General features: G+C 45.8%; 1 protein-coding gene across 1 annotated transcript in view; it reads left to right on the top strand.

The window, feature by feature from the left end:
• Positions 1–2022: 2022 nt before the first annotated feature.
• Positions 2023–25372, top strand: part of usp43b (ubiquitin specific peptidase 43b) — a gene marked incomplete at both ends in the record, with an annotated part of 52931 nt that continues 29581 nt past the window's right edge. The window contains 3 exons of the mRNA XM_079177266.1: positions 2023–2649; positions 8366–8512; positions 21285–21382. Coding sequence (XP_079033392.1) covers positions 2023–2649; positions 8366–8512; positions 21285–21382 — 872 coding nt within the window. The remainder of the gene's footprint in view (positions 2650–8365; positions 8513–21284; positions 21383–25372) is intronic.

Consider the following 25372-nt stretch of genomic DNA (forward strand, 5'->3'; position numbering starts at 1 on the left):
CATCGACACTATTGCTGAAATGTGAAACCTATTTCATGGAAGATCGACTTGATTATAGTTTGCATCTGCTGTGTTGGCGTCACATGAACAGGTGGCGTGTTTGCTACCTGGTGTGGGAGAGAGAAGATTACTATTTGCCTACTCGTCTCGGAGTCAGATGATGTCGGTAAAAAAGGGTTTTCGGGAGGCTTTGTGTGCTCTGATGTATGCACTCATGGCATTTTCTAGCTCTCAGCTTAAAATATTTCACAAGTACTCTTGACTTTCCTCCTTGAAATTGAGCCTGCTGGTTGTCCTCCGTACCATCATCAGCACTGCTCTGAAGGGAGGCAGAGGAGGAGGCTCCTCTTCTTGGCTCAGACTCTCTCTTCAGGTCGCATTAGCAGCGAGGAGGAGGGTCAGTCGTAATGCTTATGCTCACTGCTGCAAAAAGAAAAACCTGCACTTCTTCAGTGTTAGCAAGACAGCCCTGTGTGATAAACGTATCTATGTAGTGAGCAGAGGAGATAAGCCGTGCCGCTCTCCTATACTTCATAACTCAGGAATGATAGGAGTAATCCAGGACACTGTAACCTGCGATAAATGCCTTCCAAGGCTTAGCTAATGAATTTCCTCTGGAGGCTGCTGGGTCACACACATTCACTCAAGATATGCTCTCTTCTTTCCTTTTTTTAAATTCTTAATTGGCAGAAATCAGCACATTAGACCGGTGATTCCTTACCATCATGTCCCCCAGGGAGTTAGCAAGACTGTGAAGTTAAACTATTAGAAAAAAAGACAGAAATGATGCTTAATTTAGAGGCCTATGAAAGTTTTTCTATGAAACCGTTAGTTACACTTCAAGTACAGTTTTGAGGTATATTTACTTTACTTTAGTTCCTCAATGTTTTGATTTATGCTTCACAATTTATTTTCAGCATTTTGCACTTTTTAACTCGCTGTGTTTATTTGACAGTTATAGCTAATTTATTCAGACTAAGAATTGAAAAAACCTCATAAAATGCAATGAACTGTTAAAGATTGAATAAGTGGCTTAAAGCCATTTTTGCTTGTGACCCAGTGTCAACTGGGGCCCCTTGTCTCATTTCAGATGTCTGTGAGTTGTTAGTAGTTCCACCAAGGAGACATTTCCCCTCTGAACCTGTCAGATGGTTTCATTTAAATAACTTATAGAGGAACAAAGAGGAATAAAAATCCAATACTTCACAACGAAGATTCGAGGAAATTCCAGAAATGTTTAATTTGAGTTGGCAGGACTTATTCCTCGTTAATCATCTCATGACCCCTCAGATTTATCTCGACTGAACTACCTAACCGTACATCATGTAGTTAAACCAGCTCCCCCTCAGTTACATGTTACAAAATGGATGACTCATTATTAACAATCTAATAATGTCAGATATAATCAAATAGGGGTCATGGGGACATTTCTACTCTGAAGTACATTCTGCTGATAATACTACGCATGCCTGCTCATACTTAGATGAGATTTGAGAGTATTTTACACCGTGGCATTGATACTTTTAGTTAAGCAAATTATTTTAGAGGGCTACTTTTCCCACCACCGATGGAAAGTATACCATTTCCGTCTCAGACCGGTGTCCACCGCTGACCACATGAGCCCACGGCGGACACTGCTCTCTTATCTCCTCCATGTGCATGGAAGTGGGAGGGGGCAGGCGCACAATCGCAAGTCTTTTCCCAGGCGAAGTTGGGAACGATGGGAGGGGAGCGCTCAGTGCTGCAGCTGGACGGCGGAGTGGCTCGTGCGGTGCCGGGCATGACGAGATGCTGCTCGCGGCGTCGGGAGTAATAATGAACGCCTTCAGTAAGTGCTGGGATGGATGAGGGAGGTTTACCGGCAGCGCAGGGCGGAATAACAGTGAGCCGTTGTGCCTCCCGGCTCCGCGATGGTGTCACCTCTGCTATCCGGACAGGGGACGCTGGCCGAGAAGTGACACACCGGCGTCGGAATTTACACAACTGTCAGTCTCAGCAGTAGACGCGCGAGGGAGCAGAGACATGGAGAAACAGAGCAGAGTCAAGGAGGAAATGCCGACATCGAAGGAGGAGAAGCGCAAAGAGAAGAAGCCCAAATCGGGGAAGCTCTTCCGAAGGAAGTCGTTGAAGTCTGTGGGGAGTTTCATGAACAGAATCATCAAAACTTTGGGCACTTTGACCCACTTTGGAGACGCGGACGCGCGGGACGCGGAGGACGACGACGGGGGGTTTCGGAACGGCGCACCTTGCACCCTCAGCGCCGGCTCGGGAACCGTCAGAGACGACGCGCTTGTGACTTGGGATCGCGCGGTGAAGAACACCTCGAGCACGTCTTCCTCCCTGTGCACCGGCAGAGACAAGCTGCTGCACCAATTCGCAGAGAAAATCCCAGGTGTCCTGGGGCTGAAAAACCACGGGAACACCTGCTTCATGAACGCCGTGGTCCAGTGTCTGAGCAACACGGACCTGCTCGCAGAGTACCTGGGCCTGGAGCGGTACAAGCTGGACCTGAGGCAGACCAGGATGAACGGGGTGGTGAAAAGTGATGAGATGCGGCTCGCCAAGGGAGAAGTCACGGAGCAGTTGGCATCGCTCGTCAGGGCTCTGTGGACTCTGGAGTACACCCCACAGCTGTCTGTGGACTTTAAGGTATCTGCAGTGTGCACCACATCAACCTCAACACACAAGTCTACAGGTGGACATGAGCTAAGTGATGAGAGTGCTTAGTAACAGAGTAGGTTCAGTGATGAAAAGAGCCGGTGATATTAAAAAGACGAGGGCAGTTTTAGTGGTTTATCATCAACTAAACACACATGATACGTCCCTCTGTACCTTAAGTGCAGAGTAAGCTCACTGTCGAGTCAAACATGGGATGCACACAGTATGCCATCAGCACCACTATGAAGTGCACAGAGCAGCACTAACAAATCAGAGGTGTCCTTTTCTTGCCAATAGCCAATAATTGCAAGCCTATACGGTGCTTTGCTCTGTGACTTCAGTGTTTTTCTGCTAAATGATAACGAGGCTGCTGCCTCTGCAGTCTGAGGGCCTCAGGGTCAGCTGGTGACGTCTTCCACCACATCAAAAATACGGATGCACCCTGCTGGCATCGTTTTATGAACAACCCCAGTAGGTGTGCCATGACTTTAACTTAATCATCACTTCCTCGTTGCACTCCTGTGCAGCACTAACTAGTGTTTTATTTCCTCTCACAGCGGGGCGAGTGAAGTATTGCAGTGTTTATTTAGAGGTGCGGTGGCTCAGGATTTATTGTAACACTTCCGACTTAATAATCTTCCTTCCCCGAGGATCAGGGGCTGTGCAGTCCTATCAGGAGACCCTCAGGCTCTCCTTCTCTGGGGGGGGTCGTGTTTTATCTGCCTGCAGCTCTTTGCTCTGGATTTCTTTGAGCCATAGTTCAAGGCAAGAAGTAGATAATATGGAGCTGCGAACAAAAAAACTCCACAATGGACCTATTCTTGGAAACGTTAAATTACCCTGTAAGAAACTGGCACGAGTATGGCTGCTGGAATATCCTGACCCAAGCTCTGGTCAGGCACCTCCAAGTCTTTCCTCACACTTCAATATGGTGTAAAGAGGAAGCCAACCTGAGTAGTTCTGCTGCATGTCAAATTCAATCACAATCAATTTGAATTAATTCTTTTTGTTTCTCTTTTGCTCTCCCGTCTGTTGTGGTCTCTGAAAGACTCTCCTGTCAACCAGAATCCTTACTGCCAATAACTCCCAAAACCTCATGAGACTCTTTCAGGACAACAATCAGAGGGAACAACATGGAAACATCTTGCCAAGATAAAAGGATAGATTCAAAGAAAAACTCTAAACCCCTTGTGTGTGATTAGATGTTTCCTGTGTCAAAGCGCACACACACACACATCGCTGTGCCTCTTGGCTGTGGTTTGTGAACGTAGGAGGTCCGTAGTTCATACAGCTCAGGCCTTCTGAAATTGCCTGTTGAGTCATACCACAGCTGCCTGTAGGGAGGCATTATAAAATAATCAGATAGCTCCAAGTGTTGTGTCTGAGAGGCAAACTTAGCTCCCAGACGCAGGAACTCCCGACAGCATACATCACTTATAAACAATCCTCCAAAACCGAATGTTTTTTCACTTTGAAAGCTGAATCTCTTGTTGTTGTAAGTTGATTATCCCGGGTTGCAGGCCTCTGAAAGTCAGGAGTTTTGATGGTAAGGTTCAGGTAAAGCAGTCAAATTAAAAGGACTCCCTATAGTACTCCTCTTCACATCACATGGTATTTGATAAGAAATTATGAACACTGTGTGCTGCGTTTGTAAAAAATTTGACATGAATGATGCTGTTCATGTGCACCTCCTCTGTCAAAGTGGAATAGTCCTCTTTGATCGAAAGTTCTTCAAAGTTAATGAGGCAGCAGTGGCCTCCTCGCAGGTCAGTTGGCTGCAGAGTCCCAGTCGGGAAGAAAAACAAAACAACAAAGTGCCGCAGAATGCCTGGCACTGCGCCACATCCCAGCACCACCTGTGTTGTGGGACAAGAGAGGTGGAAGGATGGAGGCTGCTTACACAAGTGTTCACTAAAGATTAGGTATCGCTGTGCTGCTTTGTGTCCGGAGCTTCCACTCTCACAGACGTGTCCGTGACGTCGCAGTCGGAGGGTTGCGTTTCTTCAAACCTGGTAGCAGATGTGATCTTTTGATCTGGACAGTTCCTGTGCGTTTTCTGCGTCGTCGTTGTCCCCCCCCCCCCCCCCCCCCCCCCCCGCTGGCAGGACGGTGTGTTTGCACAGAGAGGCCTGGACAGGGACGAAGCCTGAAACTCAAACAGTTACCCAACAGCCAATTTATCGGTTTCCATAGCACGAGAGGCCTGAGAAAAGAAGGGAGTCAGGCTGAGCTGAGCAGGAATGCCATCCTCCCTTCAGCGGATACTGATGGGCCTATTTAGGAAGCTAAATGTGTGTTGTGACGACAGCGGGTCTTGCTCGCAGGTATGTGTCAATATTTGCCGTCTCCATGTTGATTTTGAATGATTATCTATGTCGCTGGTTGCAGTTACTCAGACGGCTCACAGAAGATGTGGAGGAGAGCAGTGACTCCTTACCAGGGCTGCATGTACTCTACCGTTGACACAGCTCCATGGAAACATTGTGGAGTAGCTCTGTCGATTTGATCAAAAAATAGATATCCACATATTGAGTCAGCTGCAGCAGATAAATGTGTTAAAAGGTAAATAAGCAATCGGCACTTCCTCCCACAATGTACGAAGTGTTGGGAAAGTTACTTTAGAAATGTAATGGGTTACACATAGCTACCATGTTAACAATGTAATAAGTAATGTAACTTTATAAATGTTTTAAACTGGGCAATACATTTGAAAAGTCCTAATAGCGTAAAGCTAAATCAGGCAGTGTTACCCTCACAACAGTACTCAACACTGACGATACTGTGAAGCTTTTATTCAAAGTTATGAATGAATGAACGTCATATTCTACATATTAGCTTTTTATTCAGATGCAACCCCAAACCTTTTTGTAATCACCAGCACCGTGATTAGTAATTCATTGAATTCTGTATGTTTTCTTCAGGATCTGTAATTGACTAGAAATGCTATTGTTTGTCCCTGTAATCCTGGCCAGTGACACAGAGAAGAGCCACTGCTTTGCATTTTGTGGTCAGCTTTCTGCAGAACACCAGAATGTTGCCCTCAGTTTGAAATGTTCAACTGTCATGCCCTCGCACGGTGGATGAATGGCGTAAATTGAACAGTTCATATAGTGATCTAAAGTAACGGATAGACAGTTGAAATACCTATAAAGGAATAGATAAATGGTTGGAATATATAACATTAGCTAAATGATGGAGAGGAAAGATGGAGTGTCATCTTATTTTGTCTGTATCTGTTAGTTAGATGATTACACACATTACAAACTGGCCAGTGGCCATTATGCCAGATAGAGTAATAAAGAACACGACACTTTCCACAACCTCAATTATATCGCTGAGACAATTGCCACCTTCAAAAGGCTGGAGGTAATTACTGTTATTACTTTGCTGCACAACAGCTTGAGGTTAGTGCGTGTCCACGGCTCTCATGGCTAATAGCAGAGCATTTCTGCAAAGTAACCATGAATGTTTCCAGGGCAGGAATTTAAAAAGGATCTGCTGTACTATGTCGAGTCTTGACTGATTTGTTGTAATGTAAAGTATCACAGAATATAAACTATATATTTGTGTGTGTGTGAAAATACATCCACAACATCTGGACAATACACACACTTAAGGCTGTAAGTGTCTTATTCCTAAAATCCGAGCAGACAAAGACTTCCCCTAATCGGAGATGTGTCATCCATAAGAGTGAAAAGTGAAAATACGAGTGCAAACGTCCTTCTGGCTCTTGATGTGTTGGCTAATCAAGTAGCTCTATGTTTGTTGACCTTTTGTATTTTATGGCCAGTTTATCTTAAAGTGATTGTGAGGATCCAGTGTTGGATTGCATCACTCATCGCTTTTTTACTTTGAGATCCATGAGGCAAAGCAAGTTTCACTTTCACTTTCAAGATGAGATCAGAGGAGAAGATTAGGGAACCTCATCTCTCTGCCAACACTCCACCAGCACTTTTTCTCTGTTTATGAATTTCTATGTTCACATTTTGTCAGTAACCACATCTCAGAAACTACTTTAAAGACACAGCCCCGGCTCTACTTCCAATGAGTTATTACCATAATCTGTATGTAGTGGACGTAATCGTCGTGACGTCACCCTCTGGTTTGTGGATTACAGTTTTGAAGCCTTGATTTTGGCATTTTGAACGTCGCCATCTTGGTTATTGGCTGTCGCCATCTTGGTTTTTTTGCAACCAGAAGTGATATGAGAGGGTGGAGCTAAGTACAGCCGAACGCTGAATAGGACATTTTCAGGCGACCAAATATTCAATCAACTTTAATGAACTCAAAACACACTGTGAAAAGGTTAAAGTTCTAAGATGAAAACACGGACAACTCCAAGAGCGGCAACGCCGTGGTAGCAACCTGTCAATCACAAGGTAGCCCCGCCCTAAAGCATACCCTGATTTATAGTCTATTTGACTCTAAATGGACCATAATGTACTGAATAAACATGCTGTATTGAAGAAGACTTGAAACTAGAGATTGAGACCATAAACTCATGTTCACAATGTTGAAGGTAATAAATCAAGTGAGAAGTAGTCATTTTCTCATAGACTTCTATACAACCAGACTATCGCCCTCCGATGGCCATTAGAAAGAATGCAAGTTTCAGACGGACTCTGGTTATTACTCTCTTTTAAAAAATGATTTCAACAAAGAGTAGACTGATCGGCACTATCTTGTTTTCAAACAACTGCCGCTTTGTATCTTGCTATACACGCTTTGCTCCGGGACACTGCAGTGCTGGTTGTTGAAGGAGCAAAGAGTGTTTGAATTCAGTATGTCTTTGGAGAATCAACCAGCAGCTCTTCAGTGACTGGCCTCTGACTTCATCATCAGACATGCTACATCACGTTATGGTGTAATGCCTATAAGAGGCATATCACATATTAGTGGATTATGAAGCGATGATTACAGCCTGCTGCTCCCTCCGCTATAATCTCTCATCACTGCTTTTGCTTCTGCCAGCTGCAGCTAATTCCTGTCTAATTGAGTCGGGGGCCATTCACGTCTGAAGTGACATTATACTGCGCGTGAGCTAAAGCAGTCCTCACCCCACTTTTAAGAGAAATGTTATTCACACGTCTTTTTCCATGTCACATATTTTCTGAAATTTAGATTCTTCTTCAGAAAAAGGGGGAAGGCAATGCGGTTATGACAGTAAAACTTTCATTAGATTAACAAGCATGTATTTTTGTCGACAAAGGCATATTTTACCAACCCAAAATGTGAAATGACGCCGCATCCATCAAAGTGTGAGCCAGGTGGAGGCGAGGGAAGCGTAAAGAGCTTCGGTGCAAATTTGCAATTCAGGGATTCCTCTGATCAGCGCTCCGTGGAGAAGGCCGACATAGCGCTGCCCAACGAACACAGCCAAGCTGTCAAAACCAGTAAACAAGGGGCGCTTGAGATTCACATTTCTTGTTAGAGAATTCTTTAGAAAGGATAGCTTAGCAAGCCTATTTAATTTGGCTTCTCCAGGTGGCCCCGACAGCCTCAACTCTTAACAAGCTGTCACATTATACAAACCAATTAAATTGCCACTGCTTTCATTTTTATCAGGATAGGAAAAATATATATTCACAGATTTCAGAAGGTTTCTCTGTAAAGTGGCACTTCACTTCACTTATAAAGTACCTAATGTCATAATTATAGTTATGTAGCTGATTGACTCATTCATCACGTGTGCCTCCCTCCACTCCAGACTATAGTGTCCAAGTACGGATCGCAGTTTCGTGGTAACTCCCAACACGACGCCCTGGAGTTCCTCCTGTGGCTGCTGGACCGCGTCCATGAAGACGTCAATCAGGCCTCCCACAACAACAACAACAGGACCAAAGCCCCCGGAAAGGTAAGAATGGTAGTAACGTGTGCAATGTAGTAAGAGTTAACGTGAGAATACGCCCTTTATAGTAACATTTCATACTGAGCGTTCACACTGCATGCTTAGTTGATGACATGGCTCATTATGATTAAATACATGAATTAATGCATTATATATCATGAACTCTTGCGGGAATGATGTATAGCGAAGCCATGTTTCATGTGATTACACAACATCTGATGAATCATCATGTTATGAATGTTAATTCACGCATTAATTAACGTGACAGGTGGGTGTGCATAATACCTGCTGCTGCTGAATGAAGCTGTCCCCCCCCAGTGGTCCATATAACTAAGTGTCCATGTTTTTGCTGTTTATCATCAAGCTAGTAAGTCTACCCTCACTGTAGGTCCTCCTTGAATGGAACTGTGAGCCGCTAAGCTGTGAGCCATTACAGCAGAGTTTTCCATGTATTATTAAATACATGTTTGTACTTTGGAATTAGACATCCCTCTTTTTTTTTTTGTAGTTTTAGCGGGGTGATAACCAGTGGCATAATTTATGAGGAGCGCCACACTTGCTGCTGGTGAGTCGTTGCAAATACATCGACTCAAACTCAGTGCCCTTTGTTTCCCGGAGGCACTAACTGCAATAAGTTATTCTGTTGTTTCATCATTATGGGATCGGGAGATACAGAGATCAGGAAGTCTTACACCCCCAAGGCTATATATTGTATAATATAAGATAGAACATCACTTTTTCTGTGGAATTGTTACGACCGACATGTAACCTTACTTGTATCAATTATAAGAAGAAAATTATCTTTTTTCCTTGAGAGGAACGGGAATGCACTGTCAGCACTCTATATCATTGTAAAGCCAAGGTCATAATGAAAGTTATGGCTGGTATAGAAGGAGTAAGTCCAGCTCCTTTTCTCTGGCTGAAATGTAGCATTCGCTCCTCTTTTCCACTGCAGTTGATACTCAATCCTTCCATTTGTACGTGAATGAGGCAGTGAGACAAATGAAGTAATGGCGAGAGGAACATCCCTCGAAATGATGACGTCAGCATCATGATTGATTTGAGTGGATGGGTTTGCTTGCGTCTTCTTTAGAGACCGCTAAACAATCCTGTCCCTGATTGGATGGAAGCGGACATGTTAAACATGTTTGATGTCACTGATAACTAACTGGAGTGAACAGAAAGTGGAGATGACATCAGCTGGTGCCAATGAAGCTAACGCTGGGCAGCTCCTTTTCTAAAATACAAGCAGTACATTCGTTTTATAACAAGCACCAGCGGAGGCAGGCTGAGGTGAACTTTCCCACTAGTTTGTTCTGAAACTGAACGGGGACTGTGAGTCCTGTATCCATGGTGACTTGATTGTCTACTCTGCAAGCAGTAGCGTCTTGGTGGCAACATTCATTAACCAGTCCAAATGGCACTTTTGGCCCGCCGCCTGGAGTTGACAATTCTTGTCCAAAATGTGCCGGAACAATCAAATCAATACCCGAGGCCTGTCCAACAGGTCCGCTATATCAAAGCAATTGTCAAAATGAACAACTTTAGCCCTGCTAGCTGCATGGCTCTTTGGATGGCAATGTTGGTGTGCTGGTTTGAAGCCTGTTGGTCCGCCACTTTGGTCCAGTACCTCCAAGAATGACACCATGCATCTGAAATATTTGTCTGCAGAAAAGTGGAAAGAATTGTGAGTTTGACCGTTGGCTGTGTGCGTTTGGCTGCAGCAGTGCAGAATGCTGCACTATGGAGCAAACCTCTCAGTGAATGATTAGTCCTTGTTGGTCGTAAGCTTCAGGCAGTAACCAAAATAATGAGATTGCAGATGCAGGCAGAGTATGCACTGTATCTATGTGGAAGTCTTTTAACAATCATAAATGCATTGAAGCAACAGATTGCGTCTTTCTTAATAATCAGTCCGGAATAAGCTGTCAGTCTCGAGTTGCTGGAGGTTCAGCTTTTTGTATGAAAAATTCAACAGCAGCATGAGCCTCTAATGTAAAGTCTATGATTAGTTCATTCCCTTGTTCATCTTTGTGCCATTTTGTTGAACTGTGGAAACCTCTGACGTCTTTAATTAGGGATGATTTTAGAAGAATACAATGCTGTAATGGAAGACTGCATATGAATACGTATCCCTCGCAGTGTGAGAGAGAGAGTGAAGCAGCACTATGGCCTCTGTCCAGAGCAGACAATCTCTTGTGTGACAGTTGTCTCTTATGTTTGTCCAGGCCCTCCGCCATCAGCCAGTGTGGGCTCTTTGCAGACACCAAGGTTGTCATGGATTTCTGGTTTTTATCAGTGAGGGAAACATGCGGCCAGATCAGTATCAGAAACGGGAGGGAAGTAATTATCTGCATCATCCCTTTGGTAGACTCTCGCACACTGTGCCTCCTGCAAGAATGTACAGTAAAGTCGTGGTATGCAGTGTGCACTGCTCCACCTACAAAAGGAGCTTTGTGAGGGGCAGCGAGGGGCCTCACTGGGGGCAGGAGACGGGTATAGCTGCAAGACAAGTGTCTGAATCGCACTCCTCTTCAACTCTAAAGAAACCATTCGGATTCATTTTGTTTTGCAGTTATTTGTTTGTTTGTTTGTTGCTTCACCTCCGTGTTAAGCTGCCCTGCTGCTGGAGCTCTGGTGGTGCTGGCAGAGTCATCCAGGGTCACAGCCGGGCTTCAGGGAGGCGTCAGGCCCATTTACCAGTCCACGCACGTTCCCACTCACAGCCAAGGACTCGGCGAGCACCATCCTCTCCTGCTGCCAAACCAGGAGCCCGAGGGCCTATACTAATTGTTTGCATGCATGTTCTGGTAGTTACCACCTGGCACAGGAGAGCCAGAGCCCAGAGAGAAACTAGCTAGGAACTCCCTTCACTTCCCCTCTCCATCCACAGCCCTCTTGGGTTGTAGTCGCAACCACTGAGTGTCAAGAGTAGTTGGCGCTGAAGTATTTTGTATTTTTAATGGAGGGTGACGGATCACAACCCTGCACACACACACACACACGCACACACACACACACGCACACACACACACCACACACACGGTCTTTTACCGTCGACTCCCCGTGGCTTTGACTTATGTGGCGCACATTCTCTCTTGGTTTGTTGATTGTTTATCGCTTAGGAAACACAGTGTGACGCTCGCGCTGTCTCTGCTGTATGAATGTGTTTCTTTGTAAGTTGCGGGAAGAAAGAGACACTTGTTGTGCAGCCCTGGTACAGAGAAGGAGAGGTGAGACGAAGTTCTAAGTAAGCAGTAGTGACAGCCAGAGAGACGGGGAGACAGAGAGAGAAATGCCTTCTTTGATTCGACATGACAAACATTCCTGTAGAAACACTACAGAGGTATTCAATTCACATTCAACGGGGTCCAGTTAGAGAGAACTTCCTCCCGCAAAGGTCCCGAACATCACAATAATGTCTAACTAGCGCTATGATTTCAAATGAATTATAAATAATAAATGCTCTAATAATAAATAAATGTTCTTCGAGAGATTACCAACAGACTGAAGTGCACTAAACGGATCATAAACAGGAATAATGCATGAGGGAAGAACACAGTGTCACTTGCAAGGAATTCCCATTCTGGATTATTTAAAGTGTTAACAATTGAAAAAGTTGGATTTGAAATGAAGGTAAATCAGCTATTTGAGCATTGCATTTAATAAACAGAACTTGGATTATAACAACAAGATCATGACTCCACTCAAAAGTCGAGGTGACTCTGAGTACAGCTCTCCGGCTTTCGTTGGAAGACATAAATTAGATGAAGCTGAACATGCCGGGCCGATCCAGCACTTACTGTAATAGTCTAAAGACCAATGTTTGTTTCATCGGCTGTAGCTTTAAACAGCTGTTAACCAGGAAACATAAAATAGGTTACCCCCAATCTCTGACTTAGCTTCAAACAAATAAAAGGAATATACCTCAGCCGGATGATCCTTGTGAGTCCCGTTTGTTGGCTGTATCTAACGGTCCAGTTTCTGGGAGCAGCTGCTCAGACTGGCCAGATGTCTCAGAGATGCAAATATTCTCTTGCTGATAATACCAACCCCAGGGAGTCCCCAAATACTTTCCACCTTTTTAAATTGGCTTTGCACCCAAAGACGACTGGAAGGCCACTTAGAAAGCACACGACTTTTGTTTTACATGCGCTCCATTGTCTGAGTTGCAGCGTCTTGCCTGCAGGGATTGAGCAGCTGCTTGCTTGTTCTGTTGAAGCTGCTCGTTTTGCATTAGCATAAACCTCTGCATAGCTAACCCCCCCCTCAGACAGCTGTCAGATAACAACTTGGTGGGATCTTCACTGAATTACTTCATTAGGGGAGGCACAACACGTACCAACTGGCAAGTTGTCTTGCTCTCAGCTCTGCCACCTTCTTGATAGGGGCAGATAAGCCCGGTCCTCGTCCTGCTACGCATTAACAGCACAGCAATCACAATGTGACTCCTTGTTTATCAGTTGTGCCCTTCCTCTGCCCGGAGATTTGATTTGTGCCATGTGGGTGGTTGTGTCCTGAAATTAGACACACATCCAGACAGCGACCCAGACGCTGTACCAAGGTTTCTAACGTGGTTTATTCTCCTTTATTCTGGCAGCGCATGCCCATAACTGCACCTCTAAACCCTGTCTGTGTGTGTGTGAGTGTGTGTGTGTGTGTGTGGTCAGTGCTGCACCCCTCTCTTGTCAGGGCTCAATGCGAATGGTTCTGTTGTGATTCTTGTGTTTTCTGCTCTGTGTGTGTGTGTGTTTCCTCTCCACTCTGCCTTTGATTCTGTCGGGCCTGTCAAGCTGAAATGGCTTCCTGTGGTTCAGAGGCACCCCAGCTGGAAAAGCAGCTTGGAGGGAAGGGTCCGAGCACGACCACTCTGCGCTTTGAGGTCCTCTCTCACCTCCGACCCAGATCACTGTCGACCGGCTAAGCACCCGACAGATGCTAAGATGGGAGTTGTCTGTGTGCAGAGTGTTCATGTCAGTGTAGTCAGTATCTCTCTATCAGACACTGGCTCCGAGGCCCGGCTCGCTTCCTGAAACAGGGAGCTGGTTTTATTGGCTTGGGGTTGCTCACTGTGGCACAGACACAATTAAGCTGCAACCCTCTATCTGTTCTCTAAGCCAGTGGTGAGGCATCGTGTTGTCTGGAGCAGTAAAAGGACCTTTCTATAAACCGCACCGGGGCTCTGCAGGGATCCCAGAAAACATTGTCTCATTAAGTTGTGGAGAGATTTGGAATTAAAGGAAACAAAATTACCATCTGCCTTTGTGGGATGTTGACTTCTCAGAGAAGCGGCATGGGTGTAATTACTTAATGAGTTAAAAATTCTGCAGTTAAAAGTTTAAATCGGCTCCGCACAAAGCTTTTTAAGAGTCGTCGTTTGAACTCCCATAGATTTGTCTTCAAACGTGCTCTGCCTGAGGAGAAGAATGAAGCTCTTCATCTTGTTTTGCAGAGGAAAAAAAAAAGTTCAATCAGCAGACTGATTTGTTGTTTAATATCAAGAAATCCCCTCACACACAAATGATTCCCCACCCTGCTGGGTTCTGATTGGCAGACAGCACCGACCCTGGCAATTTGAGTGATTCAGATTTGCTGAGTCGGGGCTTTCCAGAGAGCGTGTCGATTGCGTTGCCTGAAACCAGGCTGACTGGAATGATTTAAACAGTTGTTGAGAGAAATGATTTAAGCAGGGACGCGGGCCTTTCACGCCAAGTCCAGTTTTAATGTGTCATCTCGACCCGAGAAGATGAATGTTTTAAAAAAAAAAAGCAATAATTATCAATCCGGCCTCATCAACAAATGCCAGTTTAGAGAAAGCGCTTTGACTCGATACCAATAGCAAAGTTTGTATTCCTGCATTATTGTGCCTTTGAACTCCATCGCTGTATGTGAGCCTATTTATTGTTGATTGTAAGGGTCATTAAGACTCCATGGCAGGTACCAGAGGCTCCTGTGTGTCTCTGCTGATTGATGTGTGTAGTGTTTTCATCCTCGTCTGCGTCGCCACGGTCGTCAGCCGCAGAAGCAGGAGGGCGATAATAAACCTCATCAGCTCAGGAGGCCGACCCGCCTTCATTAGAATTAATTTCCCCCTCAGCTTCTCCTGCTGCTCTCTTGAAGGTGGGATAAATCTTCTTCAGAGACGTCTCCCAAAGCCGTATTCACCAGTAAAATGTGCCGGCGCTACAGTAGTTTTCAACGACTTTTCTTCCAAGTTTGTTCTTTTTTTTTAAGAGAAGCTGTTTGAACAGTGTGTGTCTGTGTTTTAATGCAGGGATGCGGCCGAGAGGCAGATAAACATGGCATCAGTGAGCAGTGATTGGCTCCACTGGATCTGTTAAAATGTTGGAATACGTTATTGTAGGGCTCAAAGATATCGCTAATAAGAAGCTAGATTTATGAACAACATTGTGCTCTATAGTGAGTCATTTAATTATAAACACATTGGTTTGGTTTGGACACGGCAACAAAAACAATCACACTCGCAGAGCGTGGTTAACATACGAGGTCCGTGTTCTGAGACGAGTCAGGTGGTTTGCTGACATCGCTGCAGACCGCTCACATTGAGGACGGTCGCGATTCTGGTTCCTCTGTGACCTCTGCGAACAGGATGAAATGATGACACTTTGAACAGACATAGAGGAGAACTGCAACTTGAGAAAAGACAATTTGGCATGAATACAGTAGAAACATTAAGAGGTGAAAATGACTCCTAGGTCAGATTATTTGGGTGCTTAGCAAAGGACTTTAGGTCTTCTCCACGTCACATTCAGTCGTCACTCGGCCCATCTCCTGCTTTCAAAATGTGACTCATTCACATCACACCCCAAACAAAAACATGTTTGCAATGTTCATACACTTTCTCTGTGAGGTTGCTTGTTAAACCACACTGTCAGTCAGACAGTGTGTGTTGACAGTGCATCAAGACATTTTAAGCCACAGGAACAGAGCCTCCCTCCTCCCCATCTCTGCTTCCTCTTGTGTTTGTTCCTGTCACCGTGTCTGTCTGATCCATCACAGTCTCCCCACTCTGTCTCTTTCCTTTCTCCTAATTTTGAGGCCTGTGCTCTCTCGTCATTGGGTTCGTCCCACCAGACGAGCAGCATACAGCCCGTCTCCACAATGTCTTTCTCTTTGCACGTCTCTCCTCCAGGGCGCAGGATTCAAGGTTGTGACTGGCCCGACATGATAAACAGGATGCAACAGCCTCCAGGATACCAGTATAGAACCATCATTTTCAACTTTTACAGGCACTTCAGACTTCAGATTTTGAAACCAATACATTTGTTGTTCAACCTTGTCTTTTTAGAGAAGCAGCACGTCCATTCTGAAAGCACAAAAATAAATGATTGGAAGATTAGTAAGGACTGTGGCTGAACAACAAAGCAGCATTGGTGGTTTGACTCCTCTTCACCACCAAGCGTCTCTAAGCGAGACACTGAACCCCAAATTGTAAATTCTCAATACCTTCCATCACTGTCAAGACACTAAGTCACTAAGAACCCAAAATGTCAACTTTATGGTAACTTGTGGACGAGACAGAGGATCACCAGAGTCCGTAGGATTCGTCTTCTGGGGACCATGAATGTCTGTACAAAATGTCATAGCATCCGCCCAACAGTCATTGATGTATCTGTAGTCTGACATTGCCGTCCATTATCGTCGCGACCGCCGGCATCGGCTAAAAACTGCCCGTGTAGCGATTCAGTGAGGCGGCTTTAGAAACTGAAACATTTCAAGGACGGTCTTTAAAAGTGAATCCAACGCGACCTCGTCTGCTCGGCATCTCACTGTTGCTCTGTTAACAAACTTGACTCTCTATTGATCACTTCGGGGAGAAATGAATCATGTTGTTATGCCGTAGCCTGGCACAGGGAGGTCAGAGGACAGGATCCACGGAGCCAGAAGGGAATCTGGTTTCATCGGCCTGCTCACAGGGAATCAGCCAGATGGTTTTACGGATGGTGATGTAATGCCAAAGTAATCCGTCTACCGTGGTGGAAATATATAAAGCAAAATTAAAGATCTGACGGCATTATAGAGATGAACGCTGCATACTTTACAGCTTCCGTGCACGCAGCAGTCGTTCAGTTACAACCCCCGAGTTCAGTTTCAGTCCATGCGCCAATGTCTGGGGCACTTTGCATGTCCATACAAAATAGCACCCCCACCCGGAGTGATCGCCCGCGGGGAATAATGGGGGTCAGAGAGAAAAAAAGCTTCCATCGTCTGTATCACCGGGGCTATTTATAGAGAGGTCCGCACACAACAGGAGGCGCTGGTGAAGGAGACTGTCCATTATTTATTAACGCTCCGTATGTCAGCTGTGTGGACTACTTTGACTTTCAGTTACTCAATAATGCTCTCTTTTCTCTCACTCTACCCCATCTGTCCATATTGATATGCACACACACACACAGTCTGCACACCTGGCCCACATCTCCTAGTCTCTCTGTTACGACCACCACGGGGGTTTTAGGTGCTGTTGGGTCGTGTTCTCAATCACTCCGCTATAGTGCTTTCTTCAGCAGCTGCACGTCCATCCCTATGTGTTTCCACAGCTTGTTTAAATTATTCACATCAGGGCCATTACTTGCCCCCCCCTCCATTTACTATCTATTTCCCCCACCACCCTGAAAACCCATCAGGACGAGACAGGTGGTCTGTGAGGATGGGGGGGGGGCGCATTTCCTGGATTTCCACCACAGTGAAGTGAGAGTGCCCTGAGTTCCTCTACAGCGGGTCTACTCACCGAGATAAAACCGCTCGCAGACACATTTTTTGGGGGTGAATAATTGAAAGCCTCCCCGATGGGACGGAGCGTGCCGTTAATCTGTGTGATTTTTTTGGGGGCTTTGATGCTGAAGTGCAGATGACCACCACAGCGCTGGATTTACCTGAGGCGTGGTTGTGAGCTGCTCATCTGTGTTTGCATCCTCACGGCTGACATGCAGGATGAGAAGATGCAGTGCTGTTTCCATGGCTGCCAAATTTCTTTTTTAAAACATTGGTCTCACTGTGGGTACTTGTGTATTCCAAAATAATCCATATACCTGTATTTTGAGGAGGAAGCCATCTTTGTCAATAAGAAAAGCATCAATTCATGTCAGCTGGTACGGTTTATTGTTTGGATGACGCTCTTGAGCCAGCTGTCTGATTCTCAGCAGCGAGCTGCACAACAGTGTGCTCCTCGTGTCTAGCAGTAAAAGATCCGAGGCGGTGAACTCCGGCCTCCCGCTGACACCCGGCTCCAGCCCACCACTCAGTCGCATGCCGTATCTCTGTCATTTATCTAAATCCCACAAATCAATTACAGCACGTGGAGGTGCCGGGGGGGTGAGGGATTTGAGTTTTCGTTTTCTCCTTGCTCCTCGGGCACCGGCACACGGCCCTCCTGGCATTGAGGCTTATGGATTAAGCGGAGGTAGACAATTCTCTGGCTTTGCATATCTTAGATTTTAGCAGTTGCACATTTTTCGGGGTTCGTATTTCTCCGTGTTACCTTTTCCGACGTGAGTTGCCGTGGTTCGTCCGTCCAACAATGCGGATCTGTTTTCCTTTTTAGGATATTTTCTCTGCTCTGCCATTAAACTTTTAGCCCCGAGCAGCAACTTCTGCCGCAAACGAGACATTGAAGAATAAGTTTGTAGTGTGCGTCTCTGAGTTAAACACATCGCCTTCTTCAGGAGGCTGCAGTCATTCATTAGCGGTTGTTATCTCAACGTAAACACATCGGTCATGTCTGTCTGATGGAACCGTGACACACAGAGCTCTCCGGTGTCCCCGCCAGTTTAAGAGAAGGGGGCGGAGTTGACCTCTGAATATTGCTTGTTTATGTTCTTGCTTTTTCTGCATGGCGGAGTAACACAAGCAGCAGGGAAGGAGGGCCCACTTGGCTCTAGTGAGTGCAGGTACGGTGACGGAGATTAATGACGCTAAAGTGTTTGATTAGATGCTGTGTAATTTACAACGTTGTGGAATGCTGTTGTTAAACCCACTTGACGTGCTCCCACAGTTAAAGCCTGACCCATTTATTTTCCTCTCTGTCTGCTCTTTTGTTTTTTTTTAGTTTGGTTTGTCATTTTGCCGTCTACGACCGCACATTTCCCACATTACTGATGCTGCGCACGACAACGCCTCACGCTCGTCTTTCTTTAAAATGGTTATCTTTGTTTATTTCAAATAAAACATATTTATTGGCACTTTAACTCGGCTCGTCTTCCCTCAATTGTTACGATACTTTGAGCAAGTTTGTGACAAGTTGGAAAGAAGAAAAGAAGCTGTCTACATCACAGCTCTACCCACAAGTCCCAAAGGGGGACCGTCACTGCTAAAAGGTGCCCCAGTACCTCGAAAGAGCGCCGACTCATCACAAAATTCGGGGATAATGAGGGAAGACGAGTTTAAGTTTAAGTGCCAATAAATAAACCAGAAAAAGCTACGGCTATGCTCCGGTGTGTGTGTGTGTGCACTGTACAATAGGTATTAGAAGAAGAACACTGGTGTGTACTGGTACAACATGAAACGTCACACCCGATGCTTTTCCCATTTTTCCTCTCCCTCGTGGTAGCCGTCTACCGGTCAGACCCGACTCTAAAAATAACATCTCAGACTCCTTGTCTGCCTGCTTAGTCGCATGTTTTATCAGCTCAAAGTTGGCATATTTCTCTGACAACCAATTTCAAAGATAGCATCTCCAGTTCAATTTGGTTTTGCTTTCTGGCCATGATCATTTAGAATGATGCGGGCTTCATCAGATGTCTTTGTGTGCATGTAACGTGCTTCACTTTCTCCCCGCGCTTAAATGTCCACTTCCTCCACAGCTGCTGTCGACACACGGCCGACACCTCGCAGTCTCTTGAAATGTCAGAGCCGGCCGTGGGTTTCACAGAAGTGATAAGGCCTCAATGTTGCTGTGTTATCTCCACATGATGATAGCAATGGAATCCGTTCCCAAGAATGTGGAGGGGACAAAAAGAGGGAGAGTGAAGTGCAGAGCCTGATGATGGGCATGAGATAAAAAAAAAGAAGAAAAGCTCGGCACTCCTAACCTCTGAAGGGATTTCTAACGCTATACGTTGCGTGGTTTATCTGAAGCAGCGAGACTATGATCAGCTGGGTTTTGACAGTTTCAGCGTTTTGTGGGAGAGAACCCCTGCAGTCCATGCAAAGGGTGAGAGAGAGTGGGGGGGTAGACGTTTGCCATTGTACGAGCCTGTTGGAGCGCGGTGCAGCAGGAAGGTCAGGTTTCAGTCTCGCGCTCGGCCTTTGCGAAGCTCAAATGCTCTCAGAAGAATAGACTCCGGATTTGAAACGGTGGTGAACTGAAAAGGACCCTCCCGTCTCTTTGCCTGTCTCTGCCTCACACTGATGTCTCAGATGCGCGCACACACCCACACACACACACACACACATACACACACACACACACACACACACACACACACACACACACACACACACACACACACACACTCACGCACGGCCTCCACTTCCCTCTCCATTTTAGAAATTCTAAACCTCCTTTCAGCTCTGTTTGTGAGCGGAGGTCATGGTCGAGCTGCCAGCCTGGGAACGGTGGCAGCCAGTATGGGACCAGGAGCTAGAAACTCAGAAAGAGCAAACAGAGAGCGAGCGGTGTGTCAACACAGAGACGGATCGGAGAGAGCGCATTTCCGCTTTGCACCGCGGCCAGGTGTAAAAGCACGGCTGAAGCGATACGATGACTTAATGCATTCTCAAGTACCTGACTTTTGCACCCCCGGCCATTGTGGTGGGTTATCGCGCGAGCAGAGAAACGCTAACGCGGTGCTTGTGGTGGCGCACGATGGCCTTTTAAGCAGAACCACTTGGTGACTGAAGGAATGTTTTTCAGCACGTTTTGCTCGGCTGGTGAGGCGTGAAATAGAGTGGATACTGTACAGAGATAACCGATTCAGTGTGACAGCTTATTGTAACTGTAAGCACTTTCAGATTTGGCCCTCGGCACCAACCCCTTCCACAAATGAATGAGAATGTTTAACCTTTTAGGAAATACACTTCTTTGCTTTCTCGCGGAGAGCTAAATAAAAAGGCTGATACCACTTCAGCCTGGCTCTGTCCACATTATACATCATACATTATATGTTCTTTGTTTAATCCTGAGAGTAGTATTAATCTCCTTATCTAAAGGATCCCGAATTTTTCCTTTAATTAGCCCATTGAGTCGCTATCGAACAACAATATACATTTTGCATACTGTATTCACGAGTCGGAGGATAAGATACGTGTAGTTGGATATCATTATTACCAAGTGTAACAAATGATATTATATGTAAAACTGCATTATATAAGTCGTTAAATAAAGATTCATCGTTCTGCACAAAGTTGTTAACGCATAGCGGTGATAGTGAGACACCCTTGTGTGCCCCATCCCACTCATTTGCTACCTTTCCTTTCAGTGATTATTCTGTTTTTTTCTTTTTCTTCTCTTCTTTTATCTTCATCTAAGGCCAGCTTTGTCTCTGTTGTGGGTGAGTAGATGAAAGAGTAGAGACAGGGTTGTGTTTCGGTCAGTGCTTTTGAATATCACTTTTATTGCCATGGAAAAGCAAGAATGTGCGAACGCTGCAAGCTACGGGAGCCTCTGTGAGGCCTCCATATTTATTGTTGCGCTGCCACACAGTACAATATGAGTTCCCTCTGCCAGTGATGACAACCAGCTAACCTTTGATGGATCTCTAAAGAATGTGAGCGTGTGACAGCGGTGTGTTGATGGGTGGCCTCCTCTGTGCTGCAGGGCCCCGGTGGAGCGGAGGAGCTGCTATTTCCTGACCCGTCCCAGCAGCCTGGAGTCCAGCACAGCTTTGTCCAGGAACATTTCCAGGCACAGTACAAGTGAGTCTCCTCTCTTAACATACACACACACACACACACACACACACACGCCTGCCAGCAATGAATTCCACAAATACGTCCACAACAAATCTAAAGGCCTCTTAAGTCTTGGTGACGCTAAACTCCTCCCCTGAACAGTGATTGTATAATCATAGCTACATAACTTTGCAACAGTAAGCACAGCAGGGCTCTCAGTCTTTGAGGCATTGTGCATGGGGCTTTAGTGAACGTGATAGTAACAAAGTAATGCTTTGTTCGGCTCATTTTTCTGTAACAAGTGTCGCATTAAAGCATGGTGGCATGAGCAAGCTAGCGAGCTAACTAGCGCACATCTGGCTAGTTGTCTCTCGGGCGGCGACGACACGTTATTGCCCCGCTGACCGCTGACCACAGAAAACAGCTCACTGTCCGTTCTATTTCTATGATTTCTATGATTTCCCCGTTGTCAGGGAGCCGGTCCTGGATGCTACGGTATCAGAACGTAGGCTAACATAACTCTGTTCTGCTCTAACATCTGGGGGAGTTTACACTCCAGTGACACCGTCATCATCCTAAAAGCCTTTCTCCTTTAAAGGGTAAACATACTTTGTAAAGAATGCCAGCAATAAAGCATTAATCTAATTGTCCAAGTATGAGCTAAGCAGCTAAACAAGGTTATGTTAGAATGAAATAACATGTATCCTTATTGTAACACTAGGACTTAACTAGCTGTACGCTGCAATAACAGCTCAATGCTGTTTCTTTATTTAACATGTCTTTGATGTTGAACTGCTGGGGATGCTTTTCTGCATACGTGTATTCTGCATGAACAGAAAGCTTGACCAGTGTCGCAACAGTAACTGAAATATCATCGTAGACACAGGTGCACATCACACAGTCCACCGGGCTTACATAGAATGAGACGTAATTGTTGGATACAGCTGACGTAATGCAGATGTCATTATGTCTTTTACACGGAGGTCCTCTGAGACACGGATGCCTGGCTGCTAGCACGGTGAATGTGCACAGTAATTAACAAGCAGGAGTAGTGATACTAAAACTGCCCCGGTACCAGTACTTATTCAGAGTGCTGTGATTGGGGTTGTGAATGTGTCTGGTGTATTTTGGATCACAAAGAGTTTATTTTAATTTACTGGTTTACTGGTGACAAGTGTGGTAATGTAAAGCTTTCCACCCTCTTCTGTATAATCAACATTTCTAATGCAGCTGGATGTCCTCATGACTCCCATCAGTCAGTCATCCTCAGGAGGAAGAGGACATGATATGTACACCTGTCAGCTGTGGCCCCAAAGGGAGAGGAGTGTCATTCAGACGTCGACATGGCCAACTCATCCATGTGCCAATTCCAAGTGTTGGTCTGGGCCAAGAAAACATTCCCAAGTTTGCACTGCAGATTTACTGCGGTCATGTAAAAAGATATTTACTCTGCGGTTAATGACTCACAGCTTTTTGCAGTGATGTTTTGAGACTGCGCTCTTTCATTCGTTCAGGTCTGTCTTCACTCTCACCAGTCAGCTGTATCTTCTGTCTCCAGCTCGTGATGCTCATGCAGAAGCCCAACACCATCTGGACTCCATCCATAAACCTCTGATCCATCCAGAATCTCATCTATGTTGGATTAATACATTTTTTTAAAAGCAGTCCGTCCAGACTGAACTGCTAATGTCTCGTTTGTCGGTACCATCAGCTCCTCTCAAAATCGGCATCTCTCTGTGACTGCCAGTGATGCATCTGTCAGAGCACATCTCTTAATTGCCACCCTCCTCCTTGTCAAATGTTTCAGCTGCTGACACCTCGGGTGTGTCTAGACAGGAAGCAGCAGCCTCGGCAGCCAGAATTTGTTCCTCTCACCCACTCAAACACTGTGCTAGCCAGGCAGAGTGAGCTGGAACATCTACATAAAACACAAACTTTACAGAGGGACTCTTAACGTCTACAGTAAGCGTACAGTCGGAGTCCATCTTAACGATGCAAAAGAAGCCCGCATCACGGGGCTGAGAGGGTTTAAATGGAGATGAACACGTTCTCACTGCTGGAATTGGACTTTGAACAAATACTTCCTGGCTCCTGTCGCTCTCTTTTCCTCGGAGTCTCCCGAGGCCCCACCGCTGCCCGTGTAGCGCTTCACAATGCAGTGTCCGATGCGATCCAACGTCCCGAGTTGACGGACCGGAGAATTATCCTTGTAATAGCACGGTTTGTCACCGTTACATCACTGCCCGAGCAGGCCCAAGCCCAAGACTTGTTTGATCTTAATTTATGTTATCTGTCGTCAGACTCTGGAGCCGATCAACATCAGAGCTCTCTCCTGAGTTGTACTTCTATTGCTCTTCACCCTCTCTGATCAAGGAAGCACATCTTAAATCACATGAAAGACTTGGCATCTCTGGCTGCGGCAGTCGGCGGAGACTGCGGTGAAAATGTCTTTCTGTCGCACTAGCGTTCATCACAGTGAGGCCGATTGACGGGCAGCCGAGCGTTTCAGATTACGAACGCGGTGCAGTTTCGGCGCGGCTCGTCTTACCACCGCGCCACCTTCTCTTGAGAGACGCTCCCGTCTCCGAATCAGAGCTCGCAGGCCCAGCAATGGGTCTGCTTATGATGTGTGTGAAGTCATATTTCAGTGAGTGAATGAGGCACACATTAAGGTTTATGCCTTTCCCTATTTCGGAACGTCGGCGTGGTGAATTAACTATAACGTTCATCCCCCGACAGAGCAGAGCTGCCGGGCTCAGTGAGAAGAATTAGCTGCCAGTCTATTTAATTTGATCCTATTGAGACGTTTTCTTTTTAATTGCCTCTCTTAGCAGAGAAAATCAATTAGCTATAGATACCTGCGTTACCCGGGGAAGATCCAAAGCTCCAGCAGTGTGTTGTAGTGCAAAAGCATCCAGCTCGGGGTCTCTTCAGCATGGCTGCATTCCAGACGGCGGCATACATACCTCTCAACCTTTTGCACGCTTCCTCCATTAGAGCATCACCAGAATATCACCTCGTCCTCTGCTCCTTTTCCTCTCTTTTTAAGTGTTTCGGAGCGGTGCGGGGCCACATCTATGTTTTAGTGCAGGCTGAGTGTGATTTGTATGCATGGAGTGCAGGAACCCTCACTGTTTCCTGGCGAGAACAAGACATCCGTAGGGCGGCCATTCTGCTCTGCCAAGAGGGAGAGATCCACTAAGAGCCAGTGTCAGCTGGGCCTGCTTGAACAGAGCTGTATTCACTCCCCCGCCTCCTCCCCCGCCCGGGTCCGTCAGGTGCCGTCCTATAAGGAGAACACATTTGATGGGTTTCGTCTCTGGCTTGATTTTTTCCCCCCATGGTAGGATGTCGTGTGGAGGTTGTAAAGATTCAACACACATACGCTTGGGGAGTTATGAGAAGCAGGGAGAGGATGAGGAGTGTTTTTAATTCATGGTTTATGACTCCAAAAGACACTTTGCCGTTTTGAAATTAATCAATTCACTTTCTTGATTTAACCGAGATACATGCCCGCCGTGATGTAGAAAACGTGATTTTTCTTTATGTGAGATTTAAGTGTCCCAGAGTACTCACACTCTCTGTGCTTTATTGCTGCTGGGTTGAGCTTCACACAAGTCTATTTTCACTTTATGTGCAGCAGCAGCGTGCTTTCAACAGTGTCACAGTGGAGCCGCGGAATCAAACCTGTCACATTTGAAGTTATTTCACCGCGCGCAGTTGCAGATTTATGTCCGCCATGCCGATGATAAAAGAAATGAAATGAAAAAGTAATTGCGAGTAGTGCCGTTAGCACTGCACCCCGTCATTCTGACATGGACCTACAGACATCTGTTCTCCCATAGATCTTTAGTTAGAATATTCGATTGAAATCCATTGATGGTGAGAGATTTCACTGCTACTGTAGTGCTATCTCCTCAATGACCTTTCTGCTTGTTTTTTTAGGTATAACGTGTCTGGGGAACATGTTTTACCTGAGCAGACAGCAGCCCCATCCATCACTCTGATACAGTT

The sequence above is a fragment of the Pholis gunnellus genome (genome assembly GCF_910591455.1).
Source record: "Pholis gunnellus genome assembly, chromosome: 17".
Lineage (NCBI taxonomy): Eukaryota > Metazoa > Chordata > Actinopteri > Perciformes > Pholidae > Pholis > Pholis gunnellus.